The sequence below is a fragment of the Solea senegalensis genome, linkage group LG12 (assembly GCF_019176455.1).
Source record: "Solea senegalensis isolate Sse05_10M linkage group LG12, IFAPA_SoseM_1, whole genome shotgun sequence".
Classification (NCBI taxonomy): Eukaryota; Metazoa; Chordata; class Actinopteri; order Pleuronectiformes; family Soleidae; genus Solea; species Solea senegalensis.
This window is the reverse complement of record NC_058032.1, coordinates 7,645,626-7,666,014: the sequence shown is the minus strand read 5'-3', so window position 1 is coordinate 7,666,014 and position 20,389 is coordinate 7,645,626. Positions and strand designations below refer to the sequence as shown.

The window sequence follows — 20,389 nt, the reverse complement described above, 5'->3', positions numbered from 1 at the left end:
GCTCATTGTCACGTTTCTAAGTAGTTTGACATTGTTTGCAGAAAAAAGGCTAAGTGCGATCCCTGATGTCTAGTGTGACGCTGTATAAGTGCAAAGTGAATGTAAAGGTAAATACAGTTTTGAGTTTGCATTCACTGAGGAAAAGAATTCCTTTCTCTGATTTAAACCCAAATTCAAGCCTGTGCCTCCAACACATGACAACTTTGTGATGATCAGTGTTTGGGGTTTTATGTTGCTACAGCAGCCTAACAGAAGACCAACATCCTTTCTAATTATTATTAATTATTTCACACTGGACTAGAGCTGCAAATAACAATTATTTTCATAATCGATTTATCTGTTGCTTATTTTATCGATCAATCGTTTGGTCCAATAAATGTCAGAAAACCTTAAAAAATGTCGATCGTTGTTCGTCAAACCTGGAAATGACGTTGTTCTCAAATGTCTTGTTTGATTTCTTTGTTATCCAGAGCAAAGGAATGAAGAAAATACTCACATTTAAGAAGCTTAAACAATCGGAAATCTTGTTTTAATCATAAAAAAAGCTTTGAACCGATTAATCGATTATCTAAATCAGGGGTGTCAAACATACGGCCCGGGGGCCAGAACCGGCCCGCCAGAGGGTCTAATCCGGCCCACAGGATGAATTTGTTAAAATTTCACACTAATCTAAACGTAATGTCAAATGCTCCAGATACCTGTGACTAAATGTTTGTGCCTTTATAGATCCAGTGTGCTGTGTAAATAGTAAATTTAGGCATATTGTTGAAATTGCACTTATATTTCTCAAGAAATTTCATGTTTTGTAAAATTATCCTTCATTAAATGTAAAACAAAGGAGAAAAAACAAAGGAGTTCTTGTTGTTCATAGGTTATTATTCTATTATTTTGCTATTTTTACTGGTCCGGCCCCCTTTAGATCAAATTGTGCTGTATGTGGCCCCCGAACAAAAATGAGTTTGACACCTCTGATCTAAATAGTTGTCGATTAATTTAGTAAACGATTAATAATCAATTAATCGATTGGACAAGTATGTGACATTACGTGATGTTCAGCCCGCAGCGACAGTAATCAGCAAAGGGGCGAATTGGAGGCTTAATACAATGGAGCCATTTTATTTTTTTCTGCACTTTTACACCTGAGCAAGTTTTATTTCAGTTCATCATAACATCTATCAGCTCTCAAACAAGCTGTGGACCCCGAAATAGGCTCACACTGTCACATTAAATAAGCCTCCTTTTTTTTCTAATTCACACTGCATGGAACTGCACATTTTCAAACGGGAGAGTGGAGATATTCACTTTAGGAGATGTTAATGAAGCTGCAGCGTACAAATATGGAGACGTATAGTGTCTTTAAAGGCTGGAATTAAATGAGATTTACCATTAATGAGACAATGGGGGGTTGTGAAGTGTTGAGTGGAGGATTCGAGAAGAGAGAGAGAGAGAGACAGACAGCGGTGGGATTCAGTTTCTCTTTCTCCTTCTCTTAAACCAACTTATTCAATTTGAGTGAGCTCCCAATTGGCAAATTGCCTGCCAACAAAAAGTAACTAAAATAGGAGATATCCTCTGCATGTTCTGACGTAATATTGTCACTGTCCTATGCAGAGAAATTATGTATTCATCAGGATTTTTTTAACCCAGTCTCAGCTACCAACATTTTGCAGAGAAAGAATAGAATCATATATATTTTTTATATATACAGTATATAAATGTGTGGTGAGCTTTCAGTTTTCCGGACATGCTGTGTATGTCCTTTGTCCAGCAGTCAGTTCCACATGTTAATGAATATATGGGAGAGAAAAGCACTTTGCTGGTCACACAGTGGAGCAGTGGCTAGCATTGTTGCCTCACAGCTAGAGCTAGAGGGTCACCAGTATGGATCGAGGGCCTTTGTTTTCTCCCCCATGTGCGTGGGTTTTTTTGCGTTTCACCCTATGCCAGCTGGGATTGGCTCCGCCCCCCTGTGGTCCTCATGTGGATAATAAAGCAGTAGATACTCAGTGTGTTTACAAACATGTTAAAAGTCTGATTTTAGCCAGACTAAGACAATCATTTGTGTAACACGACTAAAATTGAGCTAGTTTTAGTCGGACTAACATACCTAAATGGGGTGGAGTGGCTCAGTGGTAAACATCATGGTCGCAATGGTCGCAAGTTCGATTCCACCCCTCGCTGACTGTACTCAATTCCATTGTAAGTCGCTTTGGATAAAAGCGTCTGCTAAATGACATGTAATGTAATGTAATGTAAATAATGTGATCCATAGTCCGATTCCTCCATGTGCCATGGCTTAGTTTAAACTGGGAAGTTATAATGATTATGTACACACCAGCCAGGCTGTAAACATTAATTCCATTGTTTTTCTTTGTCTCGCAAAAGAGCTCATGATATTACATTTATTTAAGCTTCAGTCACCTGCTTGTTTTCCAGGTCGAACATTGCAGTATGATTGACATTTTCCATAACCAGATAGACAAATTAATCAGTGCCTTCCTTACCAGTTTTTCTTATCACAGTGTGGTTTATTTTCCTTTGGACCAGAGTCTAAGCATGAGTTCATTCATTAACTCTGCCAGCAGTGAATCTAGTCGTCCTCATTGTGCAGAGCTCATCATTCCCCTGTGAAGGGACTCAGAGACTGCTGGTTCCAATTCTGTCTATCTAATCAGGGACTAAGTTACACCTGCAATGCCAGGTGAATGCAATAAACTCGCTGGTTGGCAGAACCGGTAGTGCCGTGAGTCCAGAGGACTTGGATTGAGAACTGGTCTTGTCGGGAAATGCTGACACCAATAATAAATTATGTTGTCAAGGACAAATGTAGACCATGTTTATCCCCCAGTAAGTAGAAGTAAGCAAAAGCAGTGCAAATATAGAAAAAGTCTGATAGTAGTGGTGGCATGTTGTGATGTACAGTATTTCAGTGGTGAAAGATGAAGGTTTCAGTTTATCACCATTCATGGGATTTAATGTGTTCTCGCTGTAGCTAATGTAAATGTCTTTAACTGACTCTAACTGGTGGCACATTGACGTCTGTTGGAACAAAAATCACTGGGGTCTTTGAGACGGATATGTCTGATAAATGCTGTAATCTGGTTTGAACAGAAAACCAAGAAAGACTCTTTTTGCATTTCTACCACATTTGCTCTGTAATGACAGCGTAGAACTATTTGCACCACTCTGTTTTATACACTCTGTCGTTGTGTGATCTTCAGAGATGAAGCATTGTACTCTTCAGCCATTTCATTCAACAACAACAACAACAACAACAAATGTTCTGTCATTTTGGCTCAGAATGTGTTAGACATGTTTTTCATCCGTGTTTCCTCTATCTCGTTTTTCTTTCAGCCAACAACACCCTGCTTGGTGGAGGTGGAGGTAAGTCACAACCTGTCTCATCTGTTGTGTGTGTGCGACTGTGGCCGTGGCTTCTTGGCTGGCTTTTCTTTTCATCTTTGTGGTGCAAATACTCCACTCTGGACACAAAGTAACTGCAAATGTTGTGCTTCTTTTAATCCAATGATGCAATGCAATTTGTGAGACAAAGGGCACGTGTGTGTGTGTGTGTGTGTGCTGTATATTCTATGCGTGACATGGCTGTCTGGATCTTCTTTTGTGTTTGGTGGCAGGTAGCTCTTTGTTGTGGCAGGTGTTCAAAGTGTGTGTGTGTGCATGCTACTCAGTGTGTCTGCCGGCCCGTGTCTGTGTCTGCGCGTTAGTGTGCGCGTGCAGGTGCAAAGTCGATATTTGATAATTTATGGGTGTAGAGTGCTCTGGACATAAACAGTCATTTTTCAGTGTATTGTTGACTCAGTGCTTTGCTGTGTGCGTGTGACGTTGGACGTCTACGGTTAATCAATACTTGTAATAAATCTGTACTACTAATGCGGCTGCCACATTCGCTCCAACCTGTACACACACACACACGCGCGCGCGCTTACGAGCACCCATACACTCAACTTGTGTTTGTCAATGGTGGCAAATCTAAGTGCTGCTACTTTTGTCTGTGCTTGTTTACTTTACTCATTTGGGCAAAGCTTTTGTCTTTCACAGTACAATTGCACCCTGAGTTTTGACCCTTGTGTGTGTGTGTGTGTGTGTACTTGTATGTACTGTATATCTTTGTGAGGTCCAAAAAAACATAAAAACCTATCTTTGTGGAGACATTATGTCTGAGCCCCACAACTTTAAATGGCTTTTTCCAGGGTTAATACCTGGTTTTAGGGTTAGGGTTAGAATTGGGTTTAGGTCAGGTTATGGTTAGGCTCTTAAGGTTAGGGTATACATTATTTGTCAATGATGTGTCCTCTCTAAGATATAAAAACAAGTTTGTGTGTGTGTGTGTGTGTGTTTAGACAAATGCAGAATTAGTCCTCTGCAGTCTCCATGGTGATGTATCAAATTTTTGTAGGGTATACTTAACCCAAATGTTATGTTCTTTCATATGCCGTCAGTTCTTAGCATCGTTTGACTCTTGTGCTCTGTTTAAGATATTAACCCTTTAACACCTAAGCCTTTTGCTTATTTTAACCATAAAAGGGCCAGAAAATGTCCTGTGAGTTAAGTGCTTTTGCCAATTTTTCCAGAATAAATTTAAATTCATACAATTTATTGCATGTTAAAATAGTGTATTAACAATTTAAAAGGACGGAAAAACAAAAAACAATGTCTCAATGTCCAAATACATGTACAGGTGTTTTCCCACTTTTTTCCTTTCTGGCAACAAAGACGCTGATTGGTTGGCTTTGACGTGCAACTTCCCAGCTTTCAGAAACTGTGGGAATGTTTCCGATAGCACAAACCATTGTAACCGTGTAATTACAGTCATGCAAAGTGTACTTTCGCTAACGTGTCGTCTGCGATGCGCCCGGTGTTAAAGGGTTAAGTCGTTACCATGCACACACACACACACACATGCAAAACGAGCTCCACCCTTACTTACACCAACTGAGCTTCAAGCCTTTCAAATGGACTGTGCACACACTAATCATCTCATGCTCTGCACCGTGATTTGATGTGTGTCCTGAAGTGATGTCTGATGGTTCCTCACAGGCAGGCCATGAATGTGTGTTTTCATCACACTCAAGTAAAAATGTTTATGTCGCTGGTTTGTTTTAGTCATTTTTATGTTTTTCTCCATTAATTTTTATTCAGTTTAATTTTATGATGACATCTGTTTCAAACTAAAAAAAAAATGTCCACCGAATGACTAGAGGAGGCAATATTTCCAACAATCACCATCTGCGTCGGTCCTTTCACGTGTTTCTGTATCACTTGTTGAAAATGTGCGTCTTGCTCTGCTGACTTCCTTCGTCTCTTATTGGATTTGCTTTCCTTCCTTCCCTCGCTCTCTTTCCAGCTCCATCCTTGGGGGTTTTGTTAAGTCAGAGCCCACAGTAGGTGTTAATTAGAGAGAGGGGGTAAGGGTAGAGGCAGGAGATGGATAGAACAAACAGACGACAAGACGAGAGAAAGAAAGCAACGATGGCCTGATAGTGTTTGAAGGCAGCCGCTGGGGATTAGAAGAAAGTGGGGAGAAATACACAAAAATCATTGCGCTTACGTCATACTGCATTGAATAAACAGTGTTCATTCAGCTTTAATGCGTTTTTCATCAGAGGATCAGCAACAAAAGGTCTTTACAGTGCTTTACTACTCAGTCTCAAGGGTACCTGGGAAAATGTCATTCAGATAGATCAAACGCACACCTGCTGACATTGTTTTCTCACTTCAATCTCGACGAGGACTGGGCTCAAGCAGCGCATCAGCAACAAATTCAAGGGCAGGAAATTAACCTTTTTTTGATTTTCACTGGCTGCTAATATATTTCAGAGCTCATCTTTCATCTCGCTGTTTACCACTCTGATTGATTTTCCAAATGGAAAAGAAAGCCCATATGATGGCTGGAGGTCAGCCATCATATGAATGTTGCCACAAGCTTTACCCTAAGATCACTTGTCAAGATACTTCATTACAATTGTTTATGTTGCACTACTTTAGCGGTAAAAAGTACTAAATCATCACAGATGAAAATATCAGCTTAACTGTTTGAGTAAGAGGATACGATCTTGCAAAAATCACCTTAGAATTGCATTTTGTTATTTATTTAGAAATGGGGACATTGCACGTTAATGATCATCATGGTGTAAACAAGCCGGTGACTTATTTGCATCCACTGTCCCGAGCCAGGTTGGCGGTGCAGGACAAATTGCACCTATACATACAAAAGACAACCAAGAGGGCGAAAAAAAAACAGTTACCAAAACAGACAATCTGCGATGCAGCAAGGTAATCCAGGAAATAGGACATTTTTCATTTAATTGCACATAGATTTGTAAAGGGCCTTTTTGCATAAAGTTTCAATATTTGATGCTGATAGAAGTATCCAAGTGTGGATACTTGGACACATACTTATTTGGGTTTTTGTTGGAGGCGTTTTAGTTTATATTTATATGTGTGTTGACAGTCATTTACTCATATGTCTGTAAGCAGGTGGTTATTTGCTTTGTGCTTTAATTGGATGTCAAGGACTGGGGAGTTTACACATCAAATGTACCTGGTTTGGGTTTGGACACACAAAAAAAAACCCAGAATGCCTGTTGGGTTTGTTGGGCTCGGTTAGTTTTGGAAACAGAAGAAACAGTCTTCCTTTTACTTCAGCGACATCATGCACATAAGCCGGCAGGGAGTGGAGGTACTGATGACACTTGTCTTACCAGCTTTATTTGACAATTGTCTTACAGTGTCTTATACAGTCCTTTCAAGAGTGGCTCTCTGGTAGTTCTTGTAAAAGCTTGAGGTGTATTTGAGGCCATTATCCAGCTACAGTATAAATCCTCCTCTGTAGAAATGCAAACCATGGGCTTTAGTATGTCTTCAAAGAATAGAGTGGTACATCTGCTTGGTCGGTGTGTCCAGCTCCAGAGGAGGTAAAACACCTCCAGACTTTCCTTGGATTCATCAGGTGTTTGTCCACAGAGAAATGCTGGTTTTTGCCCTCCAGTTAAATTTTTCTGAGTCTACTTTTTATCCTCTGAGATCTCCTCAAGACACTGTCTTTTCATGGTGGTTACGCCGATTGAATTTTATTAGACATAACAAATTCTGTATGGATGTCTTCTATCTCTTAGGGAAATTTCTGATTTTCATTTTTGAAGGCAGTGCACACACACTTTCTAAAATATATATTAAAAATATGGCTTTTTAATTTGTATGCATGGGTTCTTGACTGTGGGATGGAAGTATGGAAGTAGTAGTAGTAGAGTATTTGTTTCTAAGAACCTGCTTCCTTTGAGGTAAGGTTACAGTGCTAGCCACTGCTCTCTGTGTCACCTCTATCGCCACTTGTCTCAAAACCCTAATAGAAGATTATCGCAGCGTGAAAAGCATATTTGTGTGTATTCATTCACCATTAGAGCGGCGAATGCAGCTAGGAGCAGTGGAGATTGCTTTGTGAGATGGGTGTTACTTAGTTTTCCAACTTCTTTATCCTCACTGTCTCTGACAGTAATTACCAAAACAACCCCTGAATGTCCAGTTTTTATAAAGCAGGGGAAAACACTTCTGGAGCTTTTTGTCGGTGCATATTTGCATCTTCAGCCATACTCCAACTATTTGCCATTATCTTGCTTTAATAACATTTAATAATATATATATATATATATATATATATATATATATATATATATATATATATATATATATACTGTATATATATATATATATATATATATATATATATATATATATATATATATATACATATATATATACATATATACATACACATGTATATGTATATATATATCTTGATTGGCACAGAGGGTGTCGCATGTAGCATTGTGAAAACTCATTTGGCACTGGCTTGAATGTAAAAGAATAAGCCACATGTTTTGGACAGGTGGAATGGATAACGCGTCACTTTAACTACAGTATTATGATTAAGATTAAAAAGCCAGAAGTTATCCTTGAACGACTGTCACGGCTTCCCATCTCAATTCATATTTGCGGCGAATGGAATCGTCTATTCAAAGCCTTCACCTGCTGTGATGTGCCGAAATTGAATCGTAACAGGTTTGTGATCAAACAGGGACACGTAGTTAAAAACAGGCAGCTGGTATTATAGAGATGTTGCTCTGGGTCTGTGGGGACAGAGTGCACAGGATGTAAACCAGCCATACGCATTTGACTGGTTTAGGTGTTGCACGACATCTGACCCAGATAGATGAGCATAATCCCAATTAAAATTTCATCCACCTCCCCTTTTTTTATTTGGGGGAGATAAAAAAAGAACAAAATCCTTTTGCACTGGATTTCTTGACGAGCTAAAAAAAGAAGAAAAAAAACCAGGGTGAATTTGTGTGCACTGACATCTATAATCAATCCTCCAGAGCAGGGCTGGGGTTTGATACCCTGCACTCGCTCAGCTGTGGTCCTAGTGTGTCTGCACCTCTCTCTTTCTCTCAAATTGTCTGGATGAGGAGAAAAATGCAGGCACAAGATAGGCTTGTCTCTTTGCCTTTCAGACTAAATGAACAAGAGGGCATGTATTGTGAATGAAAGGGAGGGAGAATAAGATTGGTTTTGGGAGAGCAAAGATGAGACGAGCAGCAAAGAACACTTAGTGTCCCTTCCACATGCAGACAATAGGAAAGTGTCTCAGCTGCATGCCTACATTCTGTCTCACCACTGTGTGTGTGTGTGTGTGTGTGTGTGTGTGTGTGTGTGTGTGTGTGTGTGTGTGTGTGTGAGAAAGGAGAGTTAAATGAATAGTCAGTGTTAAGCACAACAATGCACGTTCAGGTGCATACAAGTGTGTCTGCGTCTACAGCTCAGTGTGAGGAAGTGTGCAAGTGTGTACATACACCACCAGACCCATCCTAAATGTTGCCTTGGCAACAAGCTGGCTGAAGTAAATGAGTGTCCTGACTCTGCTGAGGGATTGTGGGAAAGCAATATGCCAGTGTTCCGCCCCATTAGTTTGACGGACAGTGTGTTTGGCCTATAAGAGGTCAGCTGGCAAGGGCAGTCATATTAGTATTCCATAGGAGAGACTTTCGGGATTGGTTTTACTCTAATGTCAATTTACCTGTGTATATGTGTGTGTGTGTGTGTGTGTGTGTGTGGGGGGTGGTTTTAGTAAGGAGTTAAAGCTTGTCCTGGCATATAAGGTTGCAGGCAGGCGTGTGCATCTGTTTGTGTTTGTGAGGCCTGCTGGGGGTTGCAGGCTCTTTGCCAGGTAAGCATATCGCCAATTATCACCTCCCAGTCCCCCATTTCTCTGGCTGCCTCCCTCCCACTTTACCCAAGAGTCAGTCAATATAGAGCCTGTGAGGGAGTCATGATAATACCTAAACTGGTCAGCTGCCTGCTTTTCTGGCTGGTGACTTGTCTAAAGGAGCCAAAACACTCATTTATACTCCCAGTTCTGCAACAATCCATCCATCCTGCATCCTTTGTATCCTTTCTCCTCTCTGAACCCCTGCTTAACATTCATCTCATCCCCTTTTATCTTGCGCCTCCCTCCCACTCTTTTCCTCTTCAATCCCCTGTCTGGTTATTCTTTTTGTTCTTACACATTTGTCGCATCTTTTGGTCTTATCATACTATTTTGTATGGTAATGAAGGCCAGATAATTTGAATATGGAAATGGTATTGACACTAAAATATTTTTAGTGTCTAGCAAAGTAAATGAAATCCATGACTTCTCCTTCTTTTAATCTGTTAATGTGTCTCAGCATCATTAGGTGTCGTCAATTATGGGTAATTGTTGAGTAGTTAGCATGCGACAGAGTCAATGGAGTATGAACAACAAGTATCCTTTGACACTGCAGTGATGCTAATGTGGTTTGGGCTCCTGCTCTCTCCGCGGTCTGAACCGGGATGATGTCACTCCTGATATATGGCACAGCGTTGTTGAGTTGATGTATGAAGCGGAGTTTTGACCTTATTATCAAACTAAGGGGAATTGATTTGCACAGGTGAATGTACATTGCAAGCAAATCTGACAAACAGAATAGCCACCGGGGGATGAGTCTGCTGGTTTCAAAAAGGGACTCTGTTTGAAGTCAGTGGGGAACTGAACCTACTTCTCAGTTGATTTATAAAGTCAATAAACATTTGCCTGAGGAGTTAATAGTCTCAATCACTCGTTTGGAGTCTTCTTCAATAGACCTCTCAGTTTGCTCACACTGCTATGTTGGCAGGAAAAGCCTCTGAAAAATGAATGGCACCGGTGCCTATTTCAAACTTAAGAGAGATCAGACAGAGATCGTTAAGAGGTCCGACTTTATCCAATAAAGGGTTTATAAATGTCATAGTGGATCTCAAAATACAGTAAGGCTTTACATTTTAGTCTAGTAAGTGCTGCCACGTCTATGGATGTGAACATCGCCGCCTCCCGCCAAAATGGCATTGTTTTGGTGTTGGGATTGTGTGATGCCAGCTACCGACACTCTATAACACATGGTGTCAGTTTTGTAAATGATGTTCCCATTTACAGTAAAAATATATGATTAGGTGAAGCACATATTCAGTTCCATTCAATACAGTTTAGCTTTATTTGTACCAAGGGGGCAATTCAGCGTCTCTTAGAGCCTCTGAACGTCCATTTGTAAAGTGTCAACATTGACAACATGGATTCTGGACGCTTGAAACTGGGAATTTTTTGATGGGTGACGTCACTAATGGTTGGCACTTGTAATAACATGCACACAATGTTCCCCGTCTTAATTAAGCATGTTAGCACTCAAAAAGCTAATTAAACACCAATGTGTGACATTACAGACTTCAATACAGAGAAATTAAATTTCCCCTTTTAAAAAATTAATTTCAAGAAGATAAATATTTAATGAGGAATAAAAAATGCAGTCATTTCACCCTTGGCAGCGTGACCAGATGGACTCTGATATTGTGCAGCAGACATAGTAATAATAATATTGATACATTCATGCACTGAGGAAGTACTGCTGGTGCAGCTTCGCCTCAAACACATCTTTCACTTGCACTCCCCTCTGCTCGAGAATTCCCCCTTCATATTTTGGACTGCGGTGAGGTGACAGAATAGTGTCTGAATCGGCTCAGTTGTGTGTGGCACTCACGCTGGGCTATTACACCGGCTCCCACAGAGTCAGAAGTTACTACATACTGAAGGAAAGCGAACACAGGCTGTCCTCACTGAATGTAGATGGAGGGACAGCTCGCTACACGAGAGAAGTGGGAGTCACTGAGAGGCTGAATAAATGCATGGATATTTATTAGCCTTGCTCAGCTGGTTCCAAAGAGAGAGGGATGGAGTGAAGTCGCTCTAACACCTAATTGTCTGCTAGACTCAGGAGTTGCAACATTCAGCCGGTCCGAGTTTGCTTTCACACTTCACCTGAGTGAAACGAACCAAACCTAACATATTCCCCACCTCGAGTGAGGCGGCGCTGCCTCAAATCCTAAGTCTTGGGTTTTTTATTTTGTTTTTATTCGAACATACTACACATGTACACTGGAACAATGGGCTCAGCCATTTCTCTTGGCTATCGTCCATTTGACGGGGAGTAATCTTACGTAAACAGGAGAACATCAGAAGATTAATCTGAATGTGCATAGAGCGATTCAAGCGCAGCTAAAAGGACACAGCATGTTGACTTTAACCATTACCTTTTCCCGTTTTAAAAAAAGAAAAGTTGCCGTATTGTGTTCATGCATCCCCGGAAATGAATGACATGGTGATAATGACAGCAGAAATTAGTTAGTGGGCCATTTTAGAGTGTGAGTGTGACAACAAACCCCCAGAAGGCAGTCAGCCATGGGCCACACCAACATCCCTCCCTCATCATAGTTCTATCTGTGGACTGAGACACAAAACCTAACAAAAGAAAAGAGAGAAATCTGTTTCCAAGGGGGTGCGGACATGGTGGAGCAAGCACTTACCAAAAGATACTCAGGGCCCTTCTGTGTATGCGTGTGCCGTGTCCTCAGAGTGTTGCTACACATTTCCATTTGCATGTACAAAGCTGCTCTTCACGTCATACTGAAACGAGAATCCGCGTTAGTCTAGCATTCCAAGCACATGTACTCGATCTGGCATTCCATTCCAGTAGCGGTAATTTGTTTCCCCGTGTGTTTGTCCTTGTGTTCCTTGAGCACTGGGTTGTACTGGAGTGGGCGGGTAGCAACAGATCTCCTCACATAAATGCTGCGGCTATTGTCGTCTTCTTTGTTTGTCTGTACTGGAAAATGTTGTAGTACATGGAGCACACATTCTCAAGATGTTGGGTTACCTATATAGGTCCACAGAGAGTCCGCTTCTGTAGACTCATGGAGATGGAAAGTATTATTATAATTATGATAACCATTGTTTTGCCAGGACAGCCTCACTGAAATTAAAACCCTTAGTTACAATAGCGTCCCAGCCAAGACAGGCGTTCAACAAGGTTTCAGACAGTAAAACTAACACAAGATAAAATATTCATTAAAAAAAATCTAAAACAGGAGTAAAATGCAGAATGATAAAATATGAAAACACACACATTATACACAGCCGGATTTGCTTGACTTCATGTTATTTAAAGCCGATTTAAAGACATTATGAGAGCAGCTGTTTAAGATGTAGCTGCTTTTGTAAATGATTCCAAACTGATGGAGCGGCGTAGTGCAGAGCTGAGGGACTTTTGATAAAAATAAGTCCTTCAAATGTTGGCCATAGTTTCCACCACTTTTAAGAATGATGCAGAGCCTTAAATAAGGAGAAAATAGGCTGTCATAATAACAATTTGAGAAGCATGAAAGCCAATTGGGTTTCTTGTCATTTATCATGCTTTTGTTGCTGTTGTTTACTCACTTTTTCTGGGGGGTTTTGTGGCTATTTAGTATCACTTTGCGGTCATTTGCATGTTTGTTTAGATCTCTTTGTTCAATACTTCATCACTTTGTAGTGATTTCTTCACTTCATGCAAAGGCTCTGATCCAGGCGTCTGCGTCTTTACCCATGTAGGTCTGTTCTGTAATCCATCAATGATGCTAATAAGCCAACCTATCACCTTGGCACCAAGGGTGGCCAGTCAGACTCTGGTTCCCTACCAGTGTCGCAGTAAATTACAGTAAATAAACAATACGTTAATCAAGGTTATGGTAATTACTGTTTTGACATTTTTATGGTCATGTGCCTTTACTGATTTCATTAAACTCATAAATTAACTCCCGACGTTTTTTCTTCTTTTTATTTTTTGCTTGGACTAATTACCTAATCAGGGTGTTTGTTGAGTTTTCTGTATGTGCTCACATGCATATTTGTACTGTGTGTGTAAATGAGACACATTGCATTTGCAAAACAGGCATTTTGTGAGGAACTGTCAGGCCAGTAAGCATCACTGTATCTCAAGGCTGTGTTGTCCTTTCATTTTTACTGTAGGAAATGTTCAGGTTTTATTATTTACACACGCAAACACACACACAGTTATGCATCTTTTCTGCGATGATAACAACAACAGATACAATTCATTTGTGTTTTGTGTTGGTTGGTTGTTTCAGCTCAGTTTCCATCCCTGTTAGTGATGCTGTTTCCATATCTACCTTCAGGCTCCCCCTCTTTCCATCCCCTCCTCCTTTTTCCATCTCTCCGTCCCATCACTTCCATCTATTTCAGAGTGAGACTCTTTTAAACTCACTGTGTGCTCTGTGTGTGTGTGTGCACACCTGTATCTTTGTGAGAAGTTGAACTAGTCTGAGGCATAGACCTGACAGTGCACTCACACATTGTGGATATTATATAAAAATTCCAGCACAGGTGCAATCTAATCATATGCATGCAATCTTCTTTTTTTTTTAACCTTAATACTACACAGTCCTAACAGAGCTCCCTGTCAAGGACATTTTTCCCCATTGTCTGTGTTGTTGTCAGACAACAACTCTGGACATCATGTCACCTGTGTTTTAGCCACATTAGTAAATCTGACTATGAAGTTGGCCACGACAGACACTGCTCTGCTAAGTTTTGAAAACCCACCTCCTACCGGGTACTTGAGTCAGAGTCAGGTTTCTGGTCATAATACTTAAAGGAATACTTCACACATTTGCATTTAGCTTTGTATTACTAGAATAGGGGTAGTATTTTTGAAAAAGTGTGCTTCCCAACCTCAGTTTCCCCTGAGTTAAGAAATATCTTAGAAACACTTGGTCCTGTTAGCGTAACTGTTAGCAAAGATGGCAGACACTGTTTACATTCTGGGAATGAGGTCCCGTCCCCTACGAGTGGGTCTAAAAAGTGTGGAATCAGTGTTGCCGTTTCAATCCTCAGACCAAGGCTGAACTGAACTTTTGCAGCCCTAAGCATGTAGCTTGTAGCGCTCAGAGCTCGCCTCCCGCATACTCACGCGTACGTTGAGCTCACAGTGCAACCCAGTTCCTCGTCGCACAGCATGACACAGCGCACGACAGCTCAGCACCGCACATGATGCGGCGACTTAACACAATCGTGTTCACGTCACACCGGACCTCTTTGTGTAGCTCCTTATTTTGGCGAAAAAACAAGCCGCTGTAACAGCTGGTCTGCGTATACAGTCACAAATAAGAACCACAGGCCGACGCACTGAGCTGTGACATATGAACGGGTGTTGTTATACTATTTGTACCAAGTGCTGTCAAGGCTCTCAGTGCTGTGACAAACTCACTCCTGACAGATGTGTTTTAGTCTGGGTTAATTATAGTGTTTGCACCAGACTAAATTGACTTCAGTGTTCTTCCATAACAAAAAGCACTGGCGTGTTGGGCTTTTTTTTAAAAAATCTATAAGCTTTCACATTTTCTCTTGGAGAAATGACATTAATACTGTAATATATGCAAATTTATTTTGCTCATGACATTTGGAGGGGAAAATAAGTGTTGATTGGTAACGTTGTTTTCAAAGGTAGGAAGCACTACAGTGAACTGTTTACAAGTTGTGAGGAGATTCAACAGTGGATGTGCTGTGTATGCACAACACTGACGACTATGTCGCCAGAACCTCGTGTTTGGTTCAGGTAAACAAACTGTGCAGTGGTTTAGTCTAAGGTCAGATTGATTTTGATGAAATATTAATTAAGTGAACACATCCATCCTCTGTAGTGCTTCTGTCCGCAACATGAGGATCATCTTTTCTTAATCAAGTGCTGTGAGTGATAACAGAACATGGAATGCAAGTGTAATATGAGTTATTATGCTGTTTTGTCACTCATCACACATGTTTGTCTTTATCCAACAACTGTAGTGTCCAGATTGATTTGGATATTATAACATGCTCGTACTTTGAGTTCACTTGGATTAATTGTGCAGCCCTAGTGAAAACCATCTAAAAGCAACCATTATTAAACTGTTACTGATGTTGTGTTACAAGGCGTATATTATATTATTGAAGAATCAAATGAAATGTGTTTTCAGTGTACAAACATCGCCCATGTTTTGCGGGTTACATTAAAAACACACCCTCTTTGTTTTTTTAAATGATTATATCTATTCTTTTATAATTTTATATCAATATAGAGCGTTTTTTCACTTACACTGCCTGAACGATCACTCGAACCTAACAAATTAAAATGTAACACAAAGCGAGTGAACAGCTGCACATTCATAATCCTCATTTCCCTTTATATACTGTAAGTCATCACAGTATCCCGTTGTAGTGGGAGTGATTTGTTTTTTTGTGGTCGCACGGCTTTCGTACAGTGTCTATTTTTGTTTTAGAGCAGGATTTACTTTAAGTCATATTCATCCTTCTTTGCTCCATTACACGGAGAATCATAATATTAAAGCTGTTAAAATCAAGATTGTTTGAAAATTAATTCTGAGGAAATGTGTTGACTGCAGTGGGGGGAGGGGAGGGTAAATATTCTGACTGAACTATAATTGGCACAGCTGTAAAATTGCTTTTCCTGCATCACTAGCCTCCTGGAAATGAACTCAGTCACAGTTTTTAGATGTGGTGTGAATCGAAGATTGATACACATTTTTCTAAATATTATGTAGATTTATGAAAATGTAATTAATAAAGACTAATTGACCAAAAAGTCAGAGTCAGTCGAGCTCTTAATACATTAAATCGAGCAATTAACTATTGCAGTATCCTTAAAAACCCATCAAATTGACTGATGTACAGAGAGATTTGACTTGTAAAAACAACAAACATCGGGATGAAAGGTTTTCAACATGGAGCTGTCCAGCAATAATACCAAGCCGTTGTATCTGTATCTGTATAATCATAATCTGACATCTATACATGCATCACCTTGACTTCAAACAACATTTTGACTCCATTTTAAGAAGTTAGAGTGCAGGGATTTCATAAAAGTAGGCCAACTCTTTGAATCTCCTGTCTTCTCTCCTCTCTCCAGTGGATGGAGCGATCCATCGCGCTGCGGGTCCCGTGCTAAAAAAGGAGTGCGCTTCCCTCCACGGGTGTGAGACTGGAGAGGCCAAGATCACCTGCGGCTACGGTCTGCCAGCAAAGTGTAAGTACACAGTGTGTGTGTGTGTGTGTGTGTGTGTTTTTAACGTGACTTTCTGTGAATCCAGTGAGGCTGTTCTGTGCACTTGTACTGGACTGCCTGCAGGTGTGAATGTGTGGGGAAAGTTTGACAGCGATGCAAAGAACTGCTGAAAAAGAGCAAAGATCCACACTTGAATTTCCCCCAAGTAGATTTCTTTTCTTTTCTTTTCTTTTCTTTTCTTTTTTTTTACACCAGACGAAACTCAACCACCAGCAGAAACTCATCTAGGAGTCGACAATATTGTGACTTAGTGTGCTCTTTTTATAGCAAAGTGGATTGCACTCAGTTATTAAGTGGCACTCCTTCGCAGCTGTGCACTGTGGCAAAACCGAAGATTTAACGCGGCAGATAAGGCTTTCTCGAGGTGTTTTAGTGAGGTAACAGTAAATAAATAAAGAAATGAAATAGAATCCTGTTTATCTGCAACACAGCATGTAAGTCTGGGTCGAGGGCTAGGGTTATCATCACTTGACAAAAACGTTAAGGGTTAAGGAGAGAAACTGAACAGCAGTAACCTTTTGAGTCAGAAAGGTCATAACAGACAGGAGGTTAAAGTTTAAAATACCAATTAAAGTGCAGTCTCTTCCTGAGTCTGGGTCAGTTCGATATTGTCTTCCATTTTGCTTTTGCTGTCTAAAATACCACATCATCACAGACGTCCTGTCACTTATTGCATACCTCTGCTTTATTTATAGAAAGTTCTCATCGGCTCGCCTCTGTTGTGAATTAACAGCCGAGTTTGCTTGATTCAAATGGAAACTCCACTATTACACACTGAATTCTATCTATTAATTTATTTGTTGTCTATTTTATGTTTTCAAAAATATATGTAAATAAAAACCCTTTGTGGCATCAGTGGCAGTTATTTTTAAATAGTATAAATTATTAACTTATAAAGTTAAGATTGAAAAAGTAATGTGCTATCATATTTTACTTATTTATTTCAGCCACCAAGGAATTAAGGGACCTTTTCAGGTTTTTTTCACCTTTTTGTTGAAATAGCAGAAAGACATTTTACAATGTTTACATACATATTTGTCTACATTTATCACAAGTCATATCGTCATAGCAATATGCAACGACGTAATCACAGTTATGCAGCCCCTAATTAAACGGCTCGATATCTTTAAAATGTGTTCAATTTAAATTCTGGCTTAACATGAAAGATTGTCTATCATGCAAAGACTTTAAATCAGTGACTCCCAGTGTTCATTATCTCATGCTGCATGTAAATTGTTGCACACAGTTCAAAGCCTTCTCTGCCTCTGCGTGGAAGTTCAAACTTGATTTTTGTCAGGATACAATGCCAGTTGTAATAACTTGTTAGGTTATATAATATAAACCACTCCACCTAGTTGTGTGTGTGTGTGTCTTCCAGCATGCGCACGTTTGTGTTAGACAGATATTAAAGGGGGAACTGAGTCTGTGATATCAGCTTATGGTACCACTGAGCGTTTGAGTTCACAGAAGACGAGAGGAGCAATAACAAAGGCAAGCTCAATGCAGGAAGGAGGGGAGTAGAAGAGAGCGATAATGAAGGAGTGGGATAATGGTTAAAAAGAATAAAAATAAGATATAATAATGAGAGGCGTCGGGAAGGGGTCAGATATGATGGGAGCAGGAGACAGGGGGGAATTAGAAGGAGATGAGTTCTCACATTGTCTGTTCTCCTTTGTTGGTTCACTTGTTTAACTTTGAAGATCGTAGATGTAATTTATTCATGTGAATGGACACTGCTGCTTGTCACAGTATGTATGTAAGCACATTGTGTGTGTGTGTTTCTCTGTCGCTGACACAGTATGATGCCATGTACACTGGGCTGTGGTTACACCTGTTTGTGTTGCATTGAATGAAGGGTGTCAGTGACTACAGTTCAGTCTGTCAGGTCCTATCACTCTCTTACCTGTAACTATCTGTCAGTGTGATATCTGTGTGACTGAGTGGCTTTCTGAGTCACTGACTGACTTAACTGCATCTGAGTGTGTATGCATGTGAATGTGTTTGCCTCCCTGTTTTTAGTATTCTGCTTTCACCCAGTATGTAGTTGGGGACTGGATCGCTTCTCCCAAGACGTAATATTAAGTCCCAGGAATAAGTCAACTCGCGTCTGTTGCTTAAACACTCACAACAGGACTTGATTACCTCCCAGCAGGAGGTAGAGGAAGGCGAGACAGCAAAAACAGAGGGAAAGCAAAGGAAAGATAAATAAACAGTCGGAGGACTATGTGGGAACATAACGTTGATAAGCGACACTTGAAAATAAACCTCAAAAACAAAAGCGGAGGGGCTGAAAGATGGGTCCGGTGTCTAAGCCAACTCTTTGATCTTGATTTGTACGGGCTTGCCACCAGATGTGGGATTTCGAGAGAGCCTGACTCACAAATTAGCAAACGGTCCAGAGGACCTGCTGTCTACCCTCCATGCAGAGTGTCCGTCGATGATCCCGCAGCCACTTAGCCAGCAGCATTCCACAACTGTAACCTAGCAACACGCAGTGCACATGGCACACTACTGCTGCTGTTTAGCAAGAGTCACATGCAATTTGTGATTTTGGCAAATGACAGCTGGAAATTTTCAAGCCGGTCCCTGCATAAATTCACATATTAAGTGAAACTTAAAGCTAGTTAAATCAGCAATCTGTCAGCTCTGGATTGAATGAGCCGGTGTAAATGAGGGTCTGATTAGGAGTGGTGCAGTTTGAAATCAGCCTGTTAGAGTGTTGCTCATTTGCGAGGCACATGCTTGCTGTAAAGATCCAGACTCGTGTAGGTGTGTGTGTGTGTTTGCGTGTGTTTTTCAGTTGCCAGACAAGGGATCGTGAGCCAAATGTGTTGTCCGGACAACACAGCGCCCAGAGCTCACCTGTGTACCGATAAACACAGATACACCCCTGCTAACCCGTTCCCCAGTCACCCCTCGCTCCCCAGCCAAACACACAAGAATACAACATAGTGAAACACTGGGGAGGTAAGGAGAGATGGGTGAGTCTATTAACGTCCTGTAAAAGACGCACTGTGCTTTAGTGACGTTAAAAGCTTATGCTTTCGCACCATTGAGCCTTACTTTGTTCATCAGGTGATACACTGTACAGTTATCACAGGAGTGCGTGAAAAATGCCAAAAAACCAATGATGATTGTGCAACAGGCGGTCTATTGTTACATTTGAACTGCACGGACATTTTTTGGTGTGCTGCAGTTTAGTTTGTAAACATGCAGAAGGAATAAATGGGCAATGGCTTATTTCACGTCATTCAAGGGTCATGCACGTTGGTCAGTATAAGTACATCTATGGTAAAACTATCAGTGATTCTAGATATTATGTGCTAACTTTGAGTTTTACCAATCTGTATTTATTCATTTCAATTTAACCGTTATTCCACAAGAGAGTGCCACTGAAATTAGAATATCTTATTTAAGTCAGACCTGGCCAAGACAGGGTCACTTAGCAGCATCATACACTTGGACAGCCGTGTTAGCAGCAAATAACATCAGATGAAAAACACATTTCAAGGCAGCAACAAATAGACTTTTATTCATCACTGACATCTCACAATAACCACTCTGTTATTTCAATAAAGGGCTAGATCATTTGGTCTAATGTCCAGCTCGTGTGAAACCCCTGTTATTTTTACAGTGTTCATAGACTTCTACAGTTCTTGAATATAACATAAAACTGCTCCTTTAAACCAACGCAATGTAGGATTTTGACATTCAAACAATATTTAGATTATTTTGACTGACAACAGGAGGAAAGCCTCAGCACGTCTGCATCACCTGCATTGGCACCATGTAATTATATATGAGCAAAATGAAAGGACAAAGTTACACAGGTGGAACTATTCATTGAGTGAATGCCATGGCAGAGGTAGCAC

General features: G+C 40.5%; 1 protein-coding gene across 3 annotated transcripts in view; it reads left to right on the top strand.

Moving 5' to 3' along the window:
* Positions 1 to 20,389, top strand: part of macrod1 (mono-ADP ribosylhydrolase 1) — a 113,181-nt gene that overhangs the window by 62,466 nt on the left and 30,326 nt on the right. For 2 of the 3 annotated variants that reach the window (XM_044041167.1, XM_044041166.1), the window contains exons 4-5: positions 3,355 to 3,384; positions 16,362 to 16,478. In XM_044041167.1, the coding sequence (XP_043897102.1) occupies positions 3,355 to 3,384; positions 16,362 to 16,478 (147 nt within the window). The remainder of the gene's footprint in view (positions 1 to 3,354; positions 3,385 to 16,361; positions 16,479 to 20,389) is intronic. The other variant, XM_044041168.1, reaches the window with a different exon arrangement.